The following is a 25,703-nucleotide window of genomic DNA, read 5'->3' on the forward strand; positions in this document are numbered from 1 at the left end:
TCAAATATTGCGTAATTCAAGACAGCAGCAAAGCTATTAACACCTTAAGGTTTAGCCTTCTTCAACTTATCTTTTTTACAACTGTTTCCAGCTTTTTGCTTTACAGCAGTGCTGTGTTACTGACACATAACATCCTAGAAAATTAGGGTTGGAAGGGACCTCAGTAGGTCACATCTAATCCAACCCCCTGCTCAAAGCAGGACCAGCCCCAAGTAGATCATCCCAGCCACATGATCTTAGTGGAAATGCTGACAGCACACAGCCTTATCTTGAGGGGCTGATTTGGGCAGGAAAGGTATGTGTGGTATGTACATTAATTGTGTGTGCTGTGCACATTGCCTGAGCTAGAATGCTTCCAGGATCCAAGCTGACAAGGTTAAAACTAGCTCAGGTATCTCTATGCTACATAGAACTTGGCCAAGTAGATTCATCATCCCTGCACTAAGTGAGACCCAGCGAGCAGGAGATGGGAAGCTCAACGAACAAGGAGGCAGCTATACCCTCTTCTGGAAGGGTAAACAGGAAGGAGAATGCCGACTTCATGGAGTTGGCTTTTGCCATTCAGAACAAACTCATAAACCTACTCAATGAGGTCTCTATTGAAATTAATAAGCACCTCATGACTCTCCATCTTAAATTGGCAGGGAGCCAATATGTTACTGTCATCAGCATGTATGCCTCAACTTTTGACACCCCTCACAAAACCAAGGAGGAATTTTATATCAACCTTGACCAAGTCCCTTCTGACATTCCAGAGGGAGACAGACTTATTGTGCTCGGCGATTTCAATGCCAGAGTTGGAAGGGACCTGAACCTCTGGAACGGACCCACTGGCAAAGAAGGAGTGGGAAAGGTCTACTCCAGCGGCGTCCTCCTCTTGACCAAATGCGTAGAACATGAACTCACCATCACCACTGCCCTGTTCCACCAGAAAAACAGGCACGAGACACCAACACCTACAATCTAAGCATTGGCACTGGATTGGCGCTACGCCCTTGTTCATGCCCAGGATTGCAAAGATGTCCACATCATCCAAGCTATGCTAGGAGCTGATGATTGCTGGACCAAACACTGACTCATCTTTTGGTTATGTCACTCAAACAGGCTCCCAAACAAATGCTGCAGCAAAAGCAATGCCAATGAAATATCCGTGTCAAAGGACTCAAGGGACCAATCAAGCAGGACCTCTTTCACCAGTGCCTCAATGAAAGACTGGCAAATTCCAGTCAACAGCAATGGGAGAATGCTGGCAGTGCCTGGGGTGCTTTCAGATCCACTGTCATCAGTGCCTATGGAGAGATGCTTGGATTCTCTACCAGGAACCATCAAGACTGCTTTGATTAGAATGACTGGGTGATCCAAGGAGTTGATTGATTGCAAGTGCAAGGTCTTTTGTGCTTGGCAGAATGACATCAACTCCAAAAGAAATTGAAGCACCAAGCCAAGGCAGAGGCCCCACAATATGAAGAACAGATGGTGGGAAGGCTAGACGAAGATGATTCAACATCTTGCTGGAGCCGGCTCCAGTACCTGGGGCTTCCCTCCTGTGCCCGACATGTGCAGGGGCTAAATGTGAGTGGCAGGGAGCGCTGGCAATATAGACTGCCCGGGGGAGGCTATGCCCCTCACTGCGATGTGCAGCACTGGACAGAGCCATATCCTGATGGTACCTGCACCGGGCATGAGCACCCTATATGTCCCCACCTGCTGCTGCTGCCACCACCTGCCAGGGCTATGCACTGGGGGGGGGGGGGGGGTCCTCACACCCCGCCACTACCCCTCACACCCATATGCTGCCCACCCAAGATCCACGCTGCCGCAACCCGCTGAGTGCAGGCTTTGCACTGCCGCCAGTCCTAGTACCACACTCTGGCCCAGCTGCAGCCCCACCCCCACTGCTTTCCTACCTGCTGCCTGAAGCCAGCAGACCAGGGAAGCGGAGCAGGTCCCGGGGGGCTGCTGCAGCAGCAACAGCAGTAGTAGCACTGCCCGGAAGCTGCATGCTGGCCGAGTCGGGCCCTTCCACGCGCAAGGGTGGAAGCGAGGTGCAACTGGGTATGTTTGGGGGTATATGTATATGTGGGCACTTTGCTCCCACCCTCGTGGGTGGAAGGGCTGGGCGGGGTACAATTTGTTGGTAGGTGCCGAGGGCTGAATGAAAGTGATTGGTGGACTGGATTTGGCCCACAGGCTGTATTTTGCTTGCCCCTGGTTTAGGGCATCAAGAGGCACAACTGACATGATCTTCACAGCTTGCCAGCTGCAGGAAAAATGCCAGGAACAACTTAAACCTCTCTACATGGCCTTCTTTGACATCATGAAAGCCTTCAACTCTGTCAACAAAGAAGCACTGTGGAGGATCCTTCCGAAGCACGGATGTCTGTTATACGAATTTCCCAAATGGTAGAAATCCATCACCATTCTTTGCTTGCGCCATGACAGTATGCAAGCGGTAGTTCTCAGTAACAGATTATAATACATCCCTTGGAGGTCAGATGGGGTTAAGCAAGGCTGCGTCATCGCTCCAACACTTTTCTCAATATTCCTCACTGCCATGCGACATCTGACCACCATCACGCTTTCAGTCGGTTTGGAGCTAAACTACCAAATGGATGGTAAACTGCTTAATCTCAGCTGATTCTGAGCCAAAACCAAGACCACCGTGACTTCAATCATCAATCACCTATACACCGATGATGCTACAGTGTGCACTTACTCGGAAGCAGACCTTCAGGCAATCACTGACATCTTTACCGAGGCATACAAGAAAACGGGACTGACGCTTAAAACTCAGAAGGTCAAGGTCCTCCATGAACAAGCTCTTAATGAACAGTCCCCAAGTCTGGAATTCAGATTTATGGTGTGAGTTTGGAGAATGTTACGTATTTTCCGCACCACAGAAAGCTGGGTTCCAGAATCCAAGAAATTCAATACTGCCTTAAAAATGCAACCTTCGGATGCCTGAGGAAATGGGTGCTCAAACATCACAGCACGAGATCTGAAACCAAGTTCATGGTTTATGAAGCAGCTGTGATCCCTACCTTACTGAACAAGTAAACACTACGAGCATCAAGGGGACAATCATTCAACATCAACTTCGCTGGGCCAGCTATATCATCTAGACATCCAGACTCCAGAAGTAAGTTTTATTCTCCCAGCTCAGTTAAGGCGTACACTCAAGAGGAGGGCAGAGAAAGTACTTCAAGGACGTCCTCAAGACCGACTTGAAAAAATGTAACATCAACATTAACTCATGGAGAACTATTGCCCAGAACCACCTCCATTCACTAAATGGAGGAAGAGTCTGCTGCAAGGATCTCAGTACTTTGAAACCTTATGATGACAACAGGAGACAGAAAAGCAGGAGTGGCAGAAAAACCATGTTGCGGACCAAATCAAAATCCAGAGCCCAGAAACATGTGCCTGAGTTGCAGAAATCTGCTGATCCTTGATCAGCCTCATCAGTCCTCTTTGGCTGCAGAGATAAAGCAGTCAAAGGAGACAATCATCCTCGACTGCAAGGAATTGCTGCCGATGATAGACATACCCTCAGTTAGCTCGCTTTAGAAATAAAAGAGGGCCGAGCTGTCTTTGCCAAGATTAGATGTTCTGATTCTAGAAATCTGAAGGTTACAACTGTTAAGCCCCAGGCCATGGACAGGAGAATGGCTTTTTACTAGGAAATCCTCTGATCTGTTACAAGTAAAGTATATTTTAGACACGTAGCTACTGGCCTGAGACCACCAACTCGTTTCATGTAAGTGCTTAATGGTCATTAGGTGATATGTCTTTGACATTACCCATCTGCGACAGTCAAGTTTATGGCCCTGAAAGGAATGTGAGACCTTTAAATATACTTATATCCTGAGCCATCCAGTCCCATCACTTTGGGCAAATTTTGAACTAATTCATGGTGAACTGCACTTTATTTCTTAAAAGTGAGGAGTCACAACAAGGCTTAACACAAGGACACCTGATGTATACAAATACTAATTAGTGGTCATTATGCTACCGTATTATCTGATTAATACTACAAAGAAATAAAAAAATATCACCACAAAGATCTTTGCCCCTTGCAGAAGGATATCTAAACATTTAAAACTAGTGCCTTCCCTAATTTTAACAAAGGCAGACAGTAACTCTTCAGGTCTGTGAAAATACAGTATATTAAAGTAGGGCTGTTTCGAACAAAGCTCTCCACTAAGAGATTCTAACTTTAATCCATGGATTACTGGAAGCAATGGAGCAGATAATCCTGGCATAAATGGGAAATAAAAGATGATAAGGTACATGAAGTATCTAAAACACCAACCTACATTGTAGGTAGGCATAACAGGACTATATTCTGTATTTTTCAGCTCAAATAAAGACATCAACAGCCAATTTCTAGATCACAAGACTTTGGATGGAGGCAGTTTTGGAAAAAGGCCTCTAAACTCTGACTACAGAAGTAAATGGGTATACTAGTATTGAGCATAAAAGGTATGACAGCAGCACTGGGAGATCTGTTGCAGAAACTATGAAACAAGGAGAATGACTATGTTGCCATAAATACCAGTTATGCTCGTCCTGGTTACTTACCTATAGAGTTATTCTATTATTAAATGCTGCTCATAACTATTAGTTCATCATTTCAGGTGAAATTCTTAGTTTTGTGTATTTAAACATGATATTTTGTGATTTGAACCAATGTATGATGTAGCTGTGCTAACAGCTTTGGTTAAGTGCTAAATTTGAACCATCTTCCATTATTTACAGGAAAAGCATCAGCCACAGTTATTAAGAACCATGTGAATTTATGGACACTGGTTCGAAACCAGTTGCAACACTCTCAACCTGTGCTGCAAGTCTTGATGTCACCATTTCTTATCGTAGTAAAACTGTGTTGGGTGCCAGAGCAATTAGACCATCCTCTGTTGTTTATGCCAATGCCCATGTCTGACAAGATATACGAGCACATGTTTCTTGGCGAGTGAACATCCAGAATAATGATATTATATCACACATCAACTACTCACACATATGGGTGTAGGTAAGTTACTATCAGTTTCTGCAACACTGGAATCTGGAAGGGGACTCAGAGTATTTCAACTCCACCTCCCACAAACACTCTACCCTTAGATTTGGCTCACTGTCCAAGTCCAGAAAACATATGTAGACTGTCCCAAACCAATGTAACAGCCTAGCAATGGTACTACTCTACTGCTTTGAGATGATAAGCAACTAAATAAATAAACATCTAGAGAAGCAAAAGAACTTAAACCATTCATTGGAGTGTCTCGGCTAAAACCTCAGAAGAAAGAATAGTCTTTCCACATTAAGGGGTTAAAACTATGAACCTCCTATATGGAATATCTATATGGAAGGCAGTACTCACCACAGGTTACTCGGGACCAGGCTTCTCTTGCACTCTCTCTGGGGGTACACCAGGTAGGAAGATCGCCAGAGGGACTTGGATGTTCAACCTGGAGCCAAAACACTGTTAAAATGCTTAGTATATAATAGCTTGTCTGTCTACACACACACACACACACACACACACACTATTTACAATTACATACATTCACTCGAAATGTATTAAAAGCTGTAAATTAGGCATTATGAAGCAAATAAGAAGGGACACAAGACATGCGGGGGAGAAAGAGCGCAACTTACTCTCGTTTGCATTTAAGCAGTACCACTATAGCCTTCTTAACAGAACTCAAAGTAATCAAGTTTAGCTCCTTATTTTTAACTTCCCCAACACATGCAATCTTTTTTTAGTTAGCTTGTACAATTAATTTTTTTGGCAGTTTTTGATATGTAGTATTCACCAGAAATAGTTCTGATCTCACCATGATACTTAAAAGTGCTGATCTTTTCCCCAAGTAAAAAAATTACCTTCCAACAAAAAGCTAATTTTGATCTTAATGATACAGAGAAAATCTCCACGTCTGGACAAACCTCAGCATTAAGTATACACATAAGGTGTGTTATCAAAACAGGAAGGCAATTATAGTCGATATATGGTATATTAAAATAATGCAGCAGAGCTACAAAAAGAAAATGCACGAGAGGCACAAATGTAATCAGAATCAGCAACTGGGACCAAAAAAATGCAGCAATTACATTATAAAACAGAAAACAGAAAAAAAAATAATTAAGCTAAACAGGAAAATTATCCATAGGAGTGATAAACAGTAAGGTGAAGAGCAAGTATTGGTCAGTTAAGACTGATTTGAATTTCTAAAGGATATCTAGGAATAAAAAAACTTGTTAGTGAATTCTAGAATTAGACAATATATGGACAAGTAAATCAATTATTAATAACTAGAAAATGAAATGGAGAAGCAAGCTAATCACATATTGCGGCAGACACGTGGAACTATATGTACTTATAGCACAGAATGAAAAGCAAAACAGTCTTATTTGTGTCTCCAGTCTCTGTCTCTCCAGTCTTTCAAGGTTGGGTTCTTAAAATAGATACTTAGTTACCATGGAAAATATGCAAAGAAAAATAAAGCAAATCAGATTATGATCTTCCAAGATCCTAAAATGTTGTCCCAAACTAGGAAAGTACTTAAAATACAAGTAGTTTTAAATAGCTCTTCTGAAGGCTAGAAAGACTCAACATGGATACATGCATGAATGCCTGCCTTCTTGGGCCAAAGTCAGAATGACCAGGAACCTGAATGATCAAACTCTTGAAGATTTAGATGTTAGTAAAAAGACTGTTTCAAAAGAATATGGGAGAAGATAAAGAAAGTTAAGAAAGCAACCTAATTTCTTAAAGTCACTATGTGCCCTGTTTTAAATCCTAGTGCCCCACTTTTATTATTAATACCTATTACTTCCCAGTTGAATTTACACACATATTATCCTGCCCAGTGTGTTAGAAAAAAGGATAGAGGTGCTCAAAGCATTTAACCATGGTATTCCTGAAAAAGCTTGATTTTTGTCTATTAGCAGTGCTGACAAAAGAACTTTTATTCTAGTTAATTTTACATTTAAATCACTAAGTGGCAGGCTATTTTGGAGAGAAAAATTATTCATATACACTAGGAACTGAATGATTTTTTTTTTTGCAATAGTGTTCAGAGAAAGAACAATATTTGATCTGAGCTTAAATTGGAAACACTTTGTAGAGAACACATACACGTCTAACTACAAATGGTGGTTTATCAGTTTCTCTTCTGAATTCAAAAGGCCCAAGGTTTAAATGGGCCAGGCGTTGTCTGGCTTCTTCTGATAGCTCACACATTCGTCTTTTTGTGTATGGAGATGGAGATCGTGATTTAGAAGCTATTGTGGGTTGCTCGTAGTTCTTTGTTGCTGGGCTATGCCTGCCTCTCTCAGGTGAAAGAGTGTTTTTCTTTGGTAACCTTGTTTGCAATTTTCCATTTGGTGTTGAATGATGCACCCGATCCAAATGATCCTAAAGTGAAAAGAGAAATTATCTGCTTTGACAGCATGTAGAGCAAAGATCACTGGTGATAATGCAACATTCAAAACATGTCCAAAAGGGAACAAATACCTTTGACAGAAATGGATGCGTGTCAGTTTAAGTTAACCTACCAAAACTATAATCAAACAGCAATTTAAACAAAAATGCATTTTTAGATTTGTTTAAAACCAGAAGGAGGTTAAAATGCACATTGTTAAATGTCAGACTTTAAGGTTAAGTGCCTGTTACTTATCTAATTAGCTTGCTCACACAGTTGGTGGGAAAAATGTTCTGTAAAATTAAGTTGAATTATGTCACTTTAGTTCATTTAATAATGACTCTACCTAAAACATGACTGGATGTTTACAGATTTAAAATATTTGTTCACCTTCCTATAAATGTTTTGTAAATCTTTCAGCTTACATTACACTTAGGTAACACTAAATCTATTAAAAACCTTTTTGTGGTATACAGAAAATGGCAGTATGCTTGTTTAATGCTTACATTATGTGCAGTTTACAAGCTGCCTAAAATTAGCTCGTTTTAAATCTGCATTTAATTGAAAGACAGAATTATTAATTTTTTAAAAAGAAAAAGCTTCTACTAAAAAAGCTTCTCTAAAATATGTGCCCATGCATGGTATATTAACAATGCAATTCTTTTTCAAGATCCAAAACCTAAGAGTTAGTTGAACGAACAGTCAGCCTTAACTATTAGCATCTTCAATTACCAGTTTAAGATGCAATCATAAGATTAATATTTTTGGCACTAAAGTTTCATTTACAAAGGAGTTACAATGTATCCAATTCCCAGCAGAAAGTGATCTTTAATTTGCTCTCTGGGCTTTATGGGTCGTAGCACTAGATAAAAAGGCACCATCTTTGAACACTTGCTCAAGACGCATTTGAGTTTGAATCTCACAGCATGGAGAACCAAAATTTCCAAATTCTGCTCAAACTTCACATTTTGTAAAAGCTTAATGTCAAAAAAATTATTTTCTTTTAAAAAAATAAAAGAAACGAGGCAATGCTCTAAAACCTATTCGGTGCCTGAAATGCTAAAGCGGTGCTGTAGTAAAGAACCTGGGAACGTGACTGACTAGAAGCTGCTCTTTGGCTTTCCATGTGCACACACAATGATGAGTAGATGTTTAAGACTATGCATCCTTACAAACCTGTAATGCTGTTTGTAACTTGTTAGGCACATTTGAGAGACTGCAACACTATGGCCTCTCTTGAACTTGATTTTTTGTTTGTGTCAGAGAACTCTTTTCCAGCATCACTTGCCAATCTTTACTTTTTTCTTTAATATTTTGGAATGTAAGCATGGGAATAAAAACAGCCTTAACTTTAGAGGGGACTTTTAGGCAATCCAACAGCAGCTATCCTCAGAAATATCCAGGCCTCCAACTCCTTCCCCTGTGCATGTTCCTGCCTACCACCCATCCAATTTCCATGGTACATGTTGCTATTACTAGTAAGCACCATTTTGGACAGGCTGGAAAAAAAAGCCTTAAAACTGATGTCCTCACATGAGTGCATATGACAGGTCAAACTGATATTCAAGGCAGTGAAATGCTAAATAAAACACTATCAATTGCACGAAAAGAAATTGAAGAAAAAGATGCTCTTCAAGGCTCTTCAGTAAGCTCATCTAATAAGTCAACTGTAATAGGTATATGATTTCCACATTGATATTTGATCAGCAAGTTTATGATAACTTTTTTAATTGAAATCATCTTAATTACAATTAAGGCTTTCTTTTTTTTTTTTCTTCTCCTAGCTATTTATTATCTTGTTTTTAAATGACATCTTCTTTTGGTCCATCTGGACGCTATTAAATAACCTTGATTTTAGCAGTGTCAGTAGAAATGATGAGAAGGTATCTTTCCACCAGGCACTGACAGGTCAGCTGATTATATGACATGGCAGCTGCTAATTGTTTTGGAATCAAGGAACTCTCAGCATTTCCTGTCATGCACCAAGTCTACTCTTTACTCACTCTTGAGTAAAAATTTAATCAAGTTGTCAAGCATCCATGACAACTGCTTTACCCCCAACAAAAGAATGAAAAGTCTGAAGTGAGCAGTACGCAGAAAAAAATGGGCATCACAGCTATCAACGTTAAATCAAGGAATGAAATTGCAAGCAATTAAATTATGCTAACCTGTGTGTGAATCCTTCCTGAACTTAACACACTTTCTGTAATAAGGGAGCTTGTAGAAAATCTCAATTTTGGTGCAATTCCCTAGAAGAGAGACAATAATTGAACATCAAGCTCCAATTGGAGATAAAGGGTATCAAAGAAGTAAATGTCACCTAATGTAACAAACCATTCCTAATTTTAAACCATTTCCTTTGTTAATTTCAGCCTTTAATAAAGATAATTAGAAAAGACAGAACAGCAATGGTAAATGTCAAGAAGATAACATTTGCATTTCTGACAATTCAATTACAGATGATTATATTGCTTTTGTACAACAATTAAGGTCTGACTTTTATTTCAATACATTTCTTTGTCAAAAGCTGCTTCAAAGATTTTGATGCCATGTTAAACAGCATCAAAAAAAATTCAAGCGATGCTTTACAGGTTTCATTCACACTTGACTTTGCAAACTTATTTACAAATGCTATATGGACATTGCTATCTTTATTTGTAACAGATAAAGCCATAGAATCATAGAAGAGTAGGGTCAGAGGGGCCCTCAGCAGGACAGCCAATACAGCCCCTGCTCAAGTCAACATCATCCTTGTCTGACCCACTCTACACCAACTTTTAAAAATCTATTCATGTAAAACTTTTGTATTTTGCCACTTGTACAAAATTTTAACATAGAAAAAATGTATACAGAATTAAGGGCCACATGTTCCATAGCTCAATGGATAGACATCATCATGTCTACACATGCATTTTATCCAGACAGACTGATGGAAGCAACCTCATATGCTCTGCCCCGGGACAAAGGTTAGAGAGGATTCTCTGAGCACAGGAATCTGCACACTGAAGAGCAGGGCATCCCGCAAGTCAGCATGGGTCAGCCACACAAAACACAGTAAAGGTAAAAGGAACCAGACCAGGGACAGCAATAGGGTCTTCGAATTCAGTGTGGAAACACAAGACAGGGTTAAAAAGTTACCATGGTTGTGATATATTTATGCCTCTATAGGAGCATACTGATGCGGCTATTATATCTATATATCAGGGCTCCTGGTATAACCCCTACAGCTGTCTACACTCTAAGATGAAAGGCTTAAAAGAACTTTCCCCCCCTGTGAACCCTAATGCCCTCTTAAGAATTTGGGGGAAATGTCACAGGGTGGTAAGGTCACTCTCTCACCCACCTCGCTTTTCCTCCTCACACAACCCACATACATTTTCCCCATAAGAAGTAATGATTTGGCCCCAATTTAGAATACTGAAGTCAAAAGCACCAGCAACAAAAATGCCAAATGTGTTTAGCTGTGACAATTAACAGAGCCCTGAATGTTGGCAAATGCAATCTAGTGGTTAATTTTACTGAAAAAGTCAAACCACAGGGTATAAACACATCTTAAAGCTGACCTTCTTTAATCAGCACTCATTTTTATTATCAAATGAATTATCAACTGTCATCTACAGTTTAAAAAGGATCAAATTAGAACTACTATATCCACTATGAAAAGGAACAGCAGAGCACCTACTGTTCATACGGAGACCAACAATTATGACAGAACCTTTAGAAGTTTGTAGATAATATGATATAAAACTGTTCCTCAATTAACAGGGAAACAGTTACTGGGGAGGAACTAGAATGTACATGCTTCAGAAACATTTGAGAGAGATAAAAATCCACAACTCCATTGCTCTACTTGCACTACTCCATCACTGATTTGATGGTGCTAGTTATTACACCTCTCTGTGCCAATCAATAACCCAGCTGTAAAACATTAACCACGCTACAGAGCGCAGGAACAAATATACGCTTGGACCAGCTTCAAAAGGGGTGGGGGAGCTGGTTCTTGGGAGTATGCAGCAACTTGTCATACTTTAATTGCTAGGTGTGCACAAGCCTGTAGGGACAAATGAGCTTAATCTCCTCAATTTTAACCCTGGATGAAGCAGGGTTAAAGCTGCAGAGGATATGCTACATTTATGTAGCTACAGGCTCCTGCCCACCTGACTGTTCTTGTGCTGCTTATGCTGATGTATGGTCTGAAGCATCAGCTCCCTGTCCCCTTTTAAAACCACTCTAAGCATAGGTTTGTCCATGCCCAAATATGATTAAAGCTCATGAATACTGTGAAAGATGAACAAAGCATCAAGTAGTATATAGAGAAACTGTCAGCAGAAAATTAAAAATTAAAGATAAGAAGTTTTTTTTAAAAAGGAGGAGATCAGGGGAAGCAAAAGTTCTCAAGATCCCATGTTGAGGCTCTCATGAAAGATATTGGAACTGGGGCAGGAAGAGGAGACATGATGAGCACAACCTATTAATGTAATACAAATACTGCACAACAAGGGAAGAAAGCAAGGTACACAGCAAGTCATCACCAGACTAGATTAAACATACTATGAGGGGGAAAGAGTTGCACAGAAATTTATTTTGAAAAGCCAGCAAAAGCCTCAGCAGGGAAACACTAGACCAGCACAGTTAACTCTAGGAAGGCCTTGTAGGCTTACTGGGTCTGTAAGCTGCATCAAATAGCCAGGGACAGTGCCAGGTTTCTGGAGGAGTTCTGATCCTCTTGACTTGGGATGCTTTCCAACTGGCAGATTAGCAGTGCTAATCAGACACTGCCTGTCACTGCCAATCTGAACCCCAGAACTGCAGCCTTACTTCTGCTACTTTTAGTTTTAATGAAAAGAAAAAAAAATATTGGAAATCAAATAACTGTCATAGCACAGCTGTCAGTCACCTTAGCTGGCTGTAGAAATTGCTATTTTTATGGGAAAGACAATTGACTAAAATGGGAACACCATGGGTGGCTTGGGTTCTTAAGGCTTTGTTTTATACTTTACCTCTTGTGATAGTATTTGTGCACAGTGCTTGCTGTCTATTATATAATCTGTGTATTGAATTGTTACTTAAACACATTCTTGGTCCAGTTGTGGACTGGTTACAGATAGACTTCCACAACAGCACCACGTGATATTCTTTGGTACAAGAGAAACATGAGAAAGGGACACACCTTTTTGGATTCTAACTGACCAAAATAAAAGGCTCGTTTAAACCAAGCTCATTCAAATACAACTAATTATCATAACCCCATCTCTGCAACTCAGTTCATTCAAAAGAAGGTACTGAATTAAGACCTCTAATTGCAACTGACAGGACAATTTCCAGGTTGCCCTTATGTGAGGCCCAGTGTACCAGCTGCAAGTCATGCATGACCTTTAATCATCATTTAATGACAAAATCCAGTGGTGACTGACAGGGAACAACTGAGCCTACATCATTTTGACCCCAGTGTTCTGTCCCTTAATAGTATCTTTCCACCCATCCTGGAAAAAACACAACTCCCTAAGACTTTGTTTTTTGAAGTTGCTTCCAGGATTTTCCAACTCCCTTCTGAGAAGCATTTCCCTCAAACATTTACCAAGATGTAAGCCAAGATCGAATTCATTTTAATTTAGCGTACATTTGAGCTCACATTTCCAAAAGATCAATGCTAATTCATTCTGTTAATGTTATCAGTTAACCCTCAATTGCTTTTGTGAAAGCTTAAACAAGGCAAAGTTTCTAAGACAGCTCGCCTAGGTGATGTGAGAACCAAATCTATAACAAAGCACATGGAAAAGTACGGTAAGTGGGGAGGAGAGCTATGGACTGAGATCGGGCAGTTACTTAGCTTACCAGGAGTAACTGAGTGATGTAGCTGTGATGCTTCCAAGAAATATGCAAGAGGCAAAGATTCTTGTGGGTAATATCTTTTAGACCAACTGCATGGTTAGTACAGACAGGCTTTTCAATGCAATGCATTCTTCTTCAGGTCCAAGGAAGCAGCAACTTGTCTAAGTTTATCCCAGCCATGCAGTTAGTTCAATAAAAGGCACTGCCAAGAAACATCTTCAAGTTTCACTTGTACACATTTTGGTACCAAATCTATCCCTTCCCTCTCTCCCTTAAGTGACTGGGGGAGACAGATACACAGGTTATAGTAACCTAACATGAAACCAACCTAGATACTATCTTGTTTGCATTATACAAGTATAGTTTGCATGTTAAATTAAAAATAACACTCCCAGCAGATAGGCTACATCTTCACCAGAGTTCAGCCTGGGATTACAACTTGCCATTTCAGGGGTTGAATGATCTGTCAAAAGCAATCATTTTTGGTTTGATACTGTTCCTGTGTAGCACAGTGTATCGTAAATACAATATACAGATGCACTCACTGTAAAGCTAAAGGACCTCTTCATTAAAATCTCACGATCTGAACCATGGTTTCCGCGAGTAACCTTAGGGTCAGGAAACAGGAAATCTCTTGTATTTTCTTCATAAGTTGCTAGAATTTCTCCAACTAAAAAAAAATGGAAAAAAAAATATATATATATTTAATTGGAGAACAAGCAGGTTGTGCTATACAGACACACGATTTACCAACATCAGTGAATTTCATACGCAAACATCAGTAGCTATGTATTAGAGAAAATTTGTGGCTATGGATCAGAAATGTGTGCAGCTGCTAGAAAAGAAGGTAAGATCTAAAACAGTACTTAAAGATGCTCAAAAGATCCTCTTCTATAACTTTTTTTTTTTTTTTTTGAGGGGAGAAAAATTCCACAAGGAATATTATGAGAACTTTCACATTGTTGTGGATGGATAAGAGCTTTTAGGTGAAGTGATTTAATTCCAGGGGTTCTGAGATACTTTGCCAGAGGTTATACATCCCAGTACAAACTGACTGCAGTAAAACAAAAATCCACACTCAGTTTATTTCTGTGTGTCAATATTCTGGTGAATCATTCGAGAGAAGCAAATATTTCCTTGGAACTACTAAGGACCAAGTAACTGTGGGTACTTTTAATACCAGAGTTCCCAAATGAGTCCTCCTTCAAACTTGACTTTATTTCCAATAAAATGCAGATTTACATTATTCATGGGAACACTTGAATTTCATTAAGATAGATTTTTTATAATCACACAAACCAATAACAGAAGTATGACAAATCACTATTTATTATCTTCACATCTCCCTAGAGACCTGTAATATTTATAGCGAGCGTAAGAGTTTTCCCAGTGGTCACCATTAAAATAAAAGAAGAAAGTGTCATTCTGAGAACAGGATTATGCACTTTGAAACTTCACAGGCAGACACTCTGCAAGTGAATTTTGATGCCTTTAATAAGTGCACATTGGATGGTTTAAGTTTACTTTCAATTTCTAAAGTATTATCACTTTTGTAAGCCAGAGTACAGTACATTTCAATATTCAGCTTTAATTCTCTTCCAGAGGTGAGATCCTCTTGATCTATTAACATTTTATATTCAGAGGACTATTTGTTGAAGAGCTTTTTACATTGTTTGTATGCTGAAAAAAAATGATTCTGCTGTAATGGGCTACGTCCTCGTGGAAATTCACCTATTAAAGTGCATAATTTATGAAGAGACTAATACAATACCTGGAGGAACAAGTTGTATTAGTTCAAGTACTGCAGTGTCAACTGGAAAAAGAGGGAAAACAGTTTTTTCATAAGTTAAAAAAATAAATCATAATTAGAAGTCACTTTGATATGCAAAATACAAGAGAAGTCATCCCCTGATTTAACTACCTCAACATTGTACATACTTACACAGAAAAGAGGAGTTTTGATGTACCTATAATAACAACAGCAGGATTATAACCAATCTGTACAGATATATAAATCTAGACTAACACAGTTGTATGACCAAAGTACAAGTTATTATTAGGCCAAGTTTATAATAAACAAACTAGAACTGCCTAAACAAGATCATTAAATCTGCTGGAAGTTTTTCCTAGACTCACATGTGAATTATCATTTTGAATAAGTACTAATTTAACGGTCACACATGTTCTGTAACAGAAGTAGTATTGTTCATTGGGCACCTAATGATAGAGACAGGTAGTGAGAACATTTTTCCTGTTCTCTGTCTAGAACAACTTTATATCTTTAGGCTCCATATTACTGGTATTGGCCACTAAAAGTTGAAATACAGCATACAAAAAAAAGCATAACTTACATTCAAGTAGCTCAACAAGGTCTCCAGGATCAACAACGTTAGTAAATACCTGAAACAGACATGGAAAGAGAAAAAAAAAAATAATTCTCATCAAATGCTTTCATTACCAAATGAACACCTCTCTCCCCAACAAAAAAACTTTTAGTTTACTTTCCCCTCGATTGTTGCACAGTTCTGTTCCTCAGAGAGCGGAGAAAAGAAAATGAAATTATAACCTGCCACCATGGCAGATAATTCATTTTTTGGAAAGACAGTGCCTTGATCATCTGATATTTAGCCATTTCAGGTAGGGGCAGACATTACATATAAACTGGTTTAAGAGATCAGAAACTGGTTTCAACCTGTAACAGACATAAGTTCACTGTACATCAACCAGCTTCAGAATGACTGAAACTAGTTTAAGATAAACCTGGTTGAATGTAGTATCAGACTTAACTGATTCAGGTCAAACCCATTTATGCAATGTCTGTCCCAGACCTCTTCCTGGTTTAAGTTAAACCAGACACCCAGCATCCCAGATGCTTTGCAGCTCTGGGCTGAGCTCTTTGATCCAGAGCAGGGCTGGCCCTGCCCTCTGTTCCCTAGCCCAAGCTCCAGCATAGAATGAAGGCTCAGCAAGGTCTGCCTGGATTCCCCCTACCCCACCCTTCCCTGGCTGCGTGCGTGCGTGCAATTTTCACTGGGACAGGACAAAGGCAGACAGGACAGTGTCCACTTAGGGCTTTTTGGAGCTAATCAACAGGTCGGCTGGTAATCTCCCTCTGTTCCTTCCTTGGAAAAAGCTGTTTAAGAAGAACTTGAATTTATGAAAGAGGCTTTTGTTTTGTTGATGGGCTGATAAATGCTGCATTATCAGCTCCCTGCTGGCTCCCTCGCCTGTCAGGTTTGCAGACAGTATGAAAAAGCAGGGAGAGGGAGATTGAAAAGCTCAGTATCATCAATAAATGCATGCATTGAACACGCCCCACTTTTGCCTCAGAGTGCTAGTTGGGGGCTGGCAACACTCTGTGAATCAGCAGCGAGGGTTGGAGCAAAAAGGCAGTAGTGATGTAGACTAAGTAAAGGCACCCTCCACCAATCAGCTGTGAGGGGCGGGGTCACCATGAAATGCCTGTGAAATGGGCTCTGAGCACTGTAAGTGGACTGCAAAAAACCTGTTATTGGGCCACGACTCAGGCAGGTCCCTATAAACCTGCCCTGAGTTGGTCTAACTTTAAGCCACCTAACATGTGCTTAAAACTAGTTTCAGGTAATAGTGTATGGACAATCTAGGGGTTAACAGCTCCAGAAGCCGCCTAAAATTAATGTGTTACAAGGCCATTAGATGCTTGAAAATTATGTTTTCTATTGTCATTTTCTTCTTTCCATTTGGATAATGTTGATTATTTTTCTGGCACTGAACTGAAAATAACAAGGCACGTTTCCATTACTTTCATGTTTGTGCACAATTATTACTGATCTGGTTAGCACTACTCTGGGAACAGTAGTCATTTATCATCTACCACTGCAAAGCCAAAAAAGAGAGGTTCTTTACATCATGTTCATAGGTCCTACAAAAAAAAGTGATTCTGGGATTATCACAGGGAGAGCCAGAGGGGAGGCAGTGGTACAGTCGCATCCTCCACTTTTGGACCATCTTGCAGGAACAGTAGCCAGGGACCGTTTTTTTTTAAGTCCCCAAAGAAGGTAAGAATCTCCCTGCCACTTCCCTCCACCTTCATGCTTAATGGCATGTCTCCTCCCCGGCTGTCCCTGTCTGAGCCAGAGGCAGTGGGAGCTCCAGAGCCACTCCTGCCCCATTCCAGCTGGGCTGCACTGGAAGCTAAGTTCAGGCAGGAACAAGGGCAGCAGCAGGTGTCCAGTCCCCCCGTGCGTTCCTTGCCAGCCCAGGAGCAGGCTCAGGCTGGGGGAAACACACCCATTGCTACTGCTGTCACTCGCTGAGCCTGGCTCCCTGCACGGCTGATCTGGAGTGGGACAGGACTGGCTCAAGACCTCCCACAACCCCAGGCTCAGTCAGGGAACGTGGCAACAGGTGGGCACTGGGGAAGTGTGGGAGATGCTGCTGAGTACAATAGGGTGGTGGTATTCTTACACAATTCACCTGATTCAGGAACTTAAAAATAGTCTCTGGCTGCTGCTCCAACAGTGTGGCTGCCCACCCCAGTAAGGGAAGGGATAGCTGAGAATAGGAGTGATGCCACCGCTGAAGCATCAGTTGCTACTCCCATACTCGCATTTACAAAATCCTGGATCCACCCAGGGAGATTGTAGAGGACAGATTCCAGAGGAACAACCCCACTAAAGTGTGACCCTTGTCAAATGTGTCACACTTAAATTAGACAGTGCTCAGTTTCAGAATCCTAAGCGCAAAAGGTACAAAATCTTGCAGTGAGATTTTTTTTTTTAAACTCACACCACATAATCAAAGAGAAAACCATTTTTTCCCCCCCCACAAAAAGTGGCATTAGAGACACGGCAGGTATCACTCTTTCCTCTGACTCAGTAGAGAATCAAGGGCCTCTGTATGATGTTAGGTGCATTATACTGCTGGTAGTACCAAACTTTTGACAAATAGAGTATTCAGCACTTCCTGCCCTAAATTGTCTTGTTGTGTGTTTGTGCACTGTTAAGTAGCTGCTCTGTTGCACTCAACTATTCATTGGTGGGTGAAATTATCCTTCTAGATGCCTTACCTACATCACAAGGGTGTTGTTGAGGCTTAGTCAGTCAGTCTTTGAAAGTGCTTTGGGATACTTGGATGAAAAGCACTACAGAGTGCAAAGTATTGTTATTCATAAGTAGTCAAGAAACTGAATCATATTTGTAAAACACAGCATTTCATTATTCCTCTGGTACTAACAATGAAGCTAGTTGGGACACAGAATAAGTAATAGGCAACTGTAAATTACAAGGTTATAGTGCCATCAAAAGGACTCTAGTGACAAACCATGAAAAACCAGCTCAAATGGAGAAAGATGTCACTGCAAAGCCTGAGCTGAACAATATGTTGTCGCTGAAGATTATTTTAAAACCCAACCCACACTATTTTTTTAATGTAATTCTCCCTATTTCTTACCATTCTTTTCCATCCTTGACCTAATTTTTAGAGAAAGTCACAGTTCTTTCCAAATAATGTGAACGGCTATTCATAAAAGGACAAAAACCTCCAAAAAAAAAAAAACAAAAAAAATATCACATGTTCTAACTGGGTGCTCACAAATTTATTTTTAAATGACTGCATTTAAAATGCAGACATGAATGCCTATTATGTTGAAAAGAGACAGGAATTAGAGAATGGACCCGGTCATTTTCAATGTGATCATCTGTGCTTGGGGATACTGTGGGGTTTTTTGTTTGTTTGTTTGTTTGTTTTTACACACACACACGCACGCACGCATGCTCGCGCACGCCTATAATGGTATCATCTCACCTTTTCGAATTCTAGTATGTCTTCAAAGAAGAGTGGAAATGCTGCAGGGACACATCGAGTCTTTTTGTACTGCCCAAATACACAGACACTGAGATAGAGTGCTCCTTTGTCTTTCAGCAACACTCCAGGGCAAGTTATCTGAAAGAACAACATATTCATTAAACAAACTGAGCTTCCATAATAGAATTAATGGTTACACATCGGATAAAAATGGAACGGGCTAAAGTGAATGTAACTGTTTGCCAGAAACCAAATGTTAACAAATTTAAGTGAATAAAGTACTCCTTTTCTAAAGCTTTTCTAGTTAAACTTGTAAATATTTGCCTCTCACTATTAAGTACAAGTATTCAGGGCTAAATTCCCCCCCGGATTTAGTAGAGAGCACCATTAACATTAATGGGAGTGGAATATGACATCTCAGTACCTGGGTCTCATTTTAGAATGACTATTTGTGTTCACAGTCCACATCATTTAATCACTATAAGGTCATAATGGTGGCGGAAGGTAGGAAGAAACAGACTATTCCAACTTTTCTCTGAGCCTAACCTGCATAAAATGAACTGTTCCAAACAGGAGATTTTACCACACCTTCAACTCCCCTCTGAAATATGAGGAGCTTTCATTTCTACATAGGAGAACTTTTACAATCTTTTCTCCTATGCCTGAAGAAGGGTGTCTGTGCGCAAAAGCCTGCAAATAAAGAAGTTATTTTGCAGCTATCTGGTTGGTCTAATAAAAGATATCACCTCTACCACTAATTCTGATTCCTCCAGACTACACGTGAGGCCACTGAAGCTTATATCAAGAGTCAAAAGCTACCCAAGGACTCCTAAAATGTGGCTTCTCTGCAGAGGGGATGGAGCTGATGGATGTGTTTATTGCTTATGAGCATTTATTCTGCACAACAAGAAAGGTGCATTTTAGTGTGGGTCTACATCTATGTCAAAGTATACCGGAATAAAGTGTAGCTTTAGGACTCCTGGTCAGCTGCCAATATATTTCCCGGTGTTGCAAAGTTTGGATACCGAAGGGGAACTGGATTTCTCAGTAGGGGGCTGTCCTTGGATATTCCTGATAAGCGAGCCCGCAACCTGGCATTCTCACCTTTCTCTAGGGTTAGTTCTCTGCTTTGTAGCTACCTGGTAAATTTTTTCAGGCTCTACTATACCACTCTAACCTCAGCCGGTCTTTTGCTACAAGGACGCATGCAGACCTCCGCACTGCCATATGCTATTTTAGCAAGTCGCATGGTCCTGCTCTGTGACCAGCTGGAGAATTCCCAGTCACCTTTCACTTCGGTTTATGCTGCTCTTATATTATCACAGTATTATAAATATAAGGTTCCCTCTTCTAACATATGCTTGCAGGAGGAGCAGTGTTCAGGCTGTCAATTGGCAGTTACAGGAGAGTAGGAGCACAATGATGGGAATTGAGAGAGGTCGGTTTGCTAAATTCCTGCTCTCAGATGAACATTTTGCATGAGAAATCCCTGCTGAACCTGAGGCAAGAGCCCATACATATCACAGAAATAACGTTTTTCACTTGAGCTGTCTGTTTCTTTACGGAAGCTAAATCTGAAAGCTTTGTGGAGTCTACTGGGGACAAATGACCTAACCAAGGTCCGTTAGCAAACATTATCCACGGAAAAGGTTTCCTTCAACAAATGAATTGAGGCTTCAGTTCCGGATTAAAGGCATCAGATTAGCAGCCCCCTGAATTAAAGCAGACCAACCAAATGCTAAACATCCCTCATGATATTAATTTCTGAGTGTAAATATGAGCACTAGAGAGAATTCACCCTGTATAACTGCCTGGAACTTAAAGCTGCGTCCAGACAAGTGTGGACATGCGTTTCCAGGGACAAGTAGCAGCGACACGCTTTGTACTGCTGCTACTTCTCCCACGGGAATGCCTGTGCCACGCACTCTGGCATGCAGCACCTTGCCCCAGGTTGGGTAGGGGAGGCTGAGGCCAGCAACTGTGCTGGCCCCAGCAGCTTTACCTGCAGCCCTGGGGGATCAGGGAGCTGTAGCCGCAGCACTCCTGCAGCTGGGAGCCTGGCTTTGGGTGGCATGCACTGCCACTGCATGCACCACCCTGCTTTTTTCTCGCATGGGATTTTTTTAACGTTGGGATCTTCCGGGATCAAGCTGCAAGGTAGCAGCGCGGAAAACACCTGCATGTGCAAAGTGTGGCGCCACCACATACTACCACAGCTGCACTCATCTAGACATAGCCTAATGGTATGTTATCTGAACTACAAGCCAAGAACCCATGACTTCTACTCTCAAAGCTTTGATGGGCTGTTCTTTACATTTTGGGGCACTTCACAAATGCTATTAAATAAGGTCTTTATCTCAGGGAAAGCAAATAACACATGCACAGTTTATGGATAAATAAATGAGAGGTCAGACTAATATTGCTGTGGGCAAAACTGGGAATAGGATCCAAGCCTCACCCACTTTACTTGACTCCTTGCAGAAGAAGCAACGTTCTCCTGAGAGGAGGGTTCTGGTTTGGCAGCAGGCAGCGTATGGTGTAAGTTTGTGCTGTCGCTGCCTTGGAGATGAACTGAAAGCTTTGTTTACCAGCACTGCAAGAATATTAAAGCCACATCTTTTTGCCAATTTGGTTACATTCAAGAAAGCTTCAATTATGCCTATCATCTTATTTAATAATTTCCATAGAGTATTAAGCATAGAATTTAGCAGCTACGTTCAAGCCCCTCTTTGATGAGGAACAGTTCAGGCCGGGGAATTAGTTACTCTAAATTTTAAATGCAATGCACGTGACTGTTAATGTTGCCCAAAAACACAAAAAGTAAGGGTGGTGACTGTAGTATCCTCACACTGATCTGACAACTGACCTGAAAGGTACTGCAGTTAAGGTATTAAGCTAGTTCACTCTCGGGAGCCACTCTTAATCTTTACTGACATTACCAAAAAGGTGGAAATCTATGGTAGCGCTGGACTTGCTATGTAACTGAAGTTCAATCAGAAATTGGGGCCTACCAACTTTGCTTCATTTAAGGAAACAATCTTTAGATGAACACTGTTTCCATCCCAAGAGGGGCTTCGATCCTTAAGGATAACACCTTTAAGGTTGCAGCAGGTTTACTCAAACAATTTCACATGCGGGAGTTTGAAAATGTCACGTACCTACTCGCCACTAAAACTGGAAGATATCTGTGTCAAGAACGACCAATACTATTGCCCCGCATAGAAGCTGAATATTCATTTCAGATATGGTCCAGTCCTTATAGCTGCAAAAACAGGCTCCCAAGTTTGGATGGAATATGGACACATGTACTGCTACTTTCCCTAACCAGTAGTTACCACCGCTCCAGCAATTCAAATGTGCTGCTCTTGCTTCACTGCTACCTAGAGCAATGGTGGCCAGTCTTTTATCCCATGGACTGGATCCAACTGCACAGGGCGAGCCAAGTTCAGGCCAAATTGGCCACGTGGGGCTTAGAAACTTGGCAATGGGGCAGATGCATCAGTGTTAACAGCCGCTGCTCCCCCACTGACAAGTTTCCTGACCTGGGCGGAGACTTGTGGGCCAGATGACATGGCTCTGTGGGCTGGATTTGGCCTACAGGCCAGGGGGTTGAATTGTCAGCTGCAGCAGTGAAATGCAGACTAGTGTGAACTGCAGTGTGATGCTTGTTGAGAAAGCTAAGAGCAGAAGCAATAAAGACAAGCACTAAAAATACACAGAAAACAGCCTTGAATTAAAAGCTCAGAGTTCATTCAGTTTAAATTAAAAAGAAGGATAAACAAAAAACAGATCTGCAATTAAGGTCAAGGAGAAAGGAACAAATCACAGCAAGTTAAAACAGGGTGGGGACTTAAGCCTGGTCTGTACTTAAGCCAGAAGTGTCAAACTCACCTTGTGCTGAGCTAAATCCAGATCTGGATCTGGCATGGGGTGGCAGCAAGGGGTCACAGGTCAGGTGGGTGCTCACCGTGGCGGAAGTGGTGGCAAGCAAAGTGGCCACATAGCAATTGAGGGCCGCCCTCGCTCACCCCCAACCCTGAAGATGGTCGTGTCCACCAGGGCACCCCAGATTCAATGGCAGGCCACGTCCATCACTAGTCATGTCCTCCAAATTCCCTGGTCCACCAGTAGCCCAGCAGTGACACAACAACGAGATACAAACTGGTCATGCATACATTAAGGTTGGACCTTTACAGATCTCTGAGGAATGAAGTCCTGAAACAACCTTCCAAAAGAAATAACAGAAGGAAGAAACCAAACTGCTCTCAAGAGGGAGACAGGTACAATTATGAAAGGGATCATACAGGAATACAGCTGGAGGAGGCTTCCTAGGCCAGCATATCCAGGTCCTTGCATGCACAAGCAACCATAAATCCAAGAGTTCCCCCAAATCACCACTCTAAACACTCTCACACAACTACAGGGCAATACCAGGAACACCAAGAACCCTTCAGCATGCCATAGGTAAAAGGAGGGAGTGTAAAGGCCACTGCAAAGACAGAGAAGCAATTGGTTAATATACTTGCAGAAGATACGAGTACGATGACCATCCTCCATACTACAGAGAAAGCCAAAAACACCTCAATGTCCTTTTCCAACCTGACCGAGGGAGGAAATTCCTTCCTGCACCACATTTGGCCACTGACAAATGACCTGGCTGCCTCCGTTAGCAGGGGATGGGACGCAACGACGCAAGTCCCGCGTTCTTAGAAGGCGCATTCAGAGCTGAAAACCAAGGAAGAAAACAAAATAATTCCTTTGCATTGCAATCTGAACAGCGGGTAGAGTAGCAAACGCCCCATGTTTTTAGCAATTCGAGATCAGTCGAGCGCACGAGACCTTCCTCTTGCCGCGGCAGCCAAGAAACCTGGCACAGGAACGGGGACAGAGCGTACTTCCCAGCGGCCAAGGAGGACCGGGAGGGGGGGATCCACATTTGTCAGATGTACTAGGTGGCCAGGTGGCCGTCCTTGGACAGAAAAGAGACACCGATAGACCTGCCAGTCCTTTCCCCGTCCTTCAAATCATACCAGGTGCACGCTCATAGGGTGGTTTCGGAGCAAACATGCAAACTTTGGCTTTACAAATAACTGGGAAGACCAGCCTAGTTTCACAAATTCAAGCTGTCCTGTAACTGCATCTTCTCATCTTACGAGGATTTGCGCAAGGAACATTTTGGCCCCGTTTGTCCCATATAACCTATATACTTCCTAGATGGCTCAAAAGGGTTGCAGAGTCACGTAACGGCTCCACGGACACTTTGCCACCAGGCACAGCACCTGAAAAGAGCTAAATGTTAAGGGTGTGGGGGCAGCAAAAATAAACCTGAATGCTATGGTTGGCCTTGGCGAGTGGGATCCTAAGATCCCTCCGTAATATCTCCGAATCGTCACCTGGAAAATGATGTTAAACCTAATCTCATGTCCTCCTCCATCCTTGCAGCTCAAAAACACGAAGCCTAGGTGTAGAAACGGTGGGGCAGAGCATCCCAATTGGGGGGGGGAGGGGCAGAGCATCCCAATGGGGGGGGGAGGGGCAGAGCATCCTGCCCTTGGGGCCTCCCGCTTCCCGCCCTGCCGGGAGCTGGTAGGCCGCGGGGCCTGGGGGTAGGGGGAGGGGAGGGCACACACGCACCTTGCGCGGCTCCACCCGCACGCCGCACCGCAGCGCCTTCCGCGGCATCGGGCCCGGCCCGGCCTCAGGCCTCGGCGCGTTGCCGCGGCAACCGGGACGCTTCCGGCGGCGGGGGCGGGCCTAACGGGACGTTGCGCATGCGCAGTGCCCAGCTCCCACGCTGGAGACCGTAGGGGCGCATGCGCAGTGCCCAGCCCCACCCTGGAGACTGTGGGGCGCGTGCGCAGTGCCCAGCCCCACCTGGAGATCGTGGGGGCGCATGCGCAGTGCTCATTTCTCGCCTACCCTGGAGGGTGTGGGGCGCATGCGCAGTAGGGGATTGTGGGGTTTCCTCACACCAAGCCCAGTGGGGCAGTGGGTTGTGTCCCCAGCGCCATGCTGAGCCGAGCTGTGCTAGGCTGGGGATGCTCCTGGGCTAAATCCAGTCCCCCTGCCCCACGGATCAGGATCAGGACACGTGGCAACGGGCGGTTCACAAAGACGCCTCGGCCCCATCGCTAACTTTCCACGCCCCACATGGCTAAATCGGGGCACCGAGCATACCCGCCGGGTCCCAGGGCCTTCGACGTCTTCACAACCGCGACCCCGTCTGCCTCCTGCCGGCGATCGCGGCCGTCCCTCGCTCACGTTCCTGCCCGGCTCGTCCACCGATGGCCGTCACCCGCGTTGACTTCCACAGGCGTTTTGTTCGACGAATTCCTCGGGAAGGGTCGAGGCGATATCATCTCCCCGCATACGAGCACCAGGGTGCGGCCTCGTCACGTTTCAGCAATTGTTTCAGGCCAACGAGGCTCTTTGGGTCAATCCGATGTCTTTTATTGCCTATAGCCTTCGACCAACTTGGCTACAAACGATACCCTTAGTCACGTTGCAGCAATTAAGGTCGACGAGGTTCTTCGGGTCAATATATTCTATTGGTCTATATACTTAGAGCAACTTGGCTACAAACGATACCCTTAGTCACGTTGCAGCAATTAAGGTCGACGAGGTTCTTCGGGTCAATATATTCTATTGGTCTATATACTTAGACCA

The 25,703-nt window shown here is 42.5% G+C and overlaps 1 protein-coding gene across 7 annotated transcripts in view; it reads right to left on the minus strand.

Annotated features, from left to right (window-relative positions):
* Positions 1-24,788, minus strand: part of SPATA6 (spermatogenesis associated 6) — a 57,552-nt gene extending 32,764 nt beyond the window's left edge. For 2 of the 7 annotated variants that reach the window (XR_009462306.1, XM_019479238.2), the window contains exons 1-9: positions 24,672-24,766; positions 23,637-23,762; positions 19,038-19,175; positions 15,605-15,653; positions 15,025-15,066; positions 13,799-13,923; positions 9,590-9,670; positions 7,136-7,414; positions 5,378-5,465 (exon numbers count right to left, since the gene is read on the minus strand). Coding sequence is in view for 6 of the 7 variants with exons in the window: in XM_019479238.2 (XP_019334783.1) it covers positions 5,378-5,465; positions 7,136-7,414; positions 9,590-9,670; positions 13,799-13,923; positions 15,025-15,066; positions 15,605-15,653; positions 19,038-19,175; positions 23,637-23,756 (922 nt within the window). In the remaining variant the exon portion in view is untranslated. Of the gene's footprint in view, positions 1-5,377; positions 5,466-7,135; positions 7,415-9,589; positions 9,671-13,798; positions 13,924-15,024; positions 15,067-15,604; positions 15,654-19,037; positions 19,176-22,928; positions 23,541-23,617; positions 23,763-24,671 lie in introns of those variants that run through there. The other 5 variants (XM_014598632.3, XM_019479240.2, XM_019479241.2 and 2 more) reach the window with 5 other exon arrangements.
* Positions 24,789-25,703: the final 915 nt, after the last annotated feature.

The sequence above is a fragment of the Alligator mississippiensis genome, chromosome 5 (genome assembly GCF_030867095.1).
Source record: "Alligator mississippiensis isolate rAllMis1 chromosome 5, rAllMis1, whole genome shotgun sequence".
Taxonomy (NCBI): Eukaryota; Metazoa; Chordata; order Crocodylia; family Alligatoridae; genus Alligator; species Alligator mississippiensis.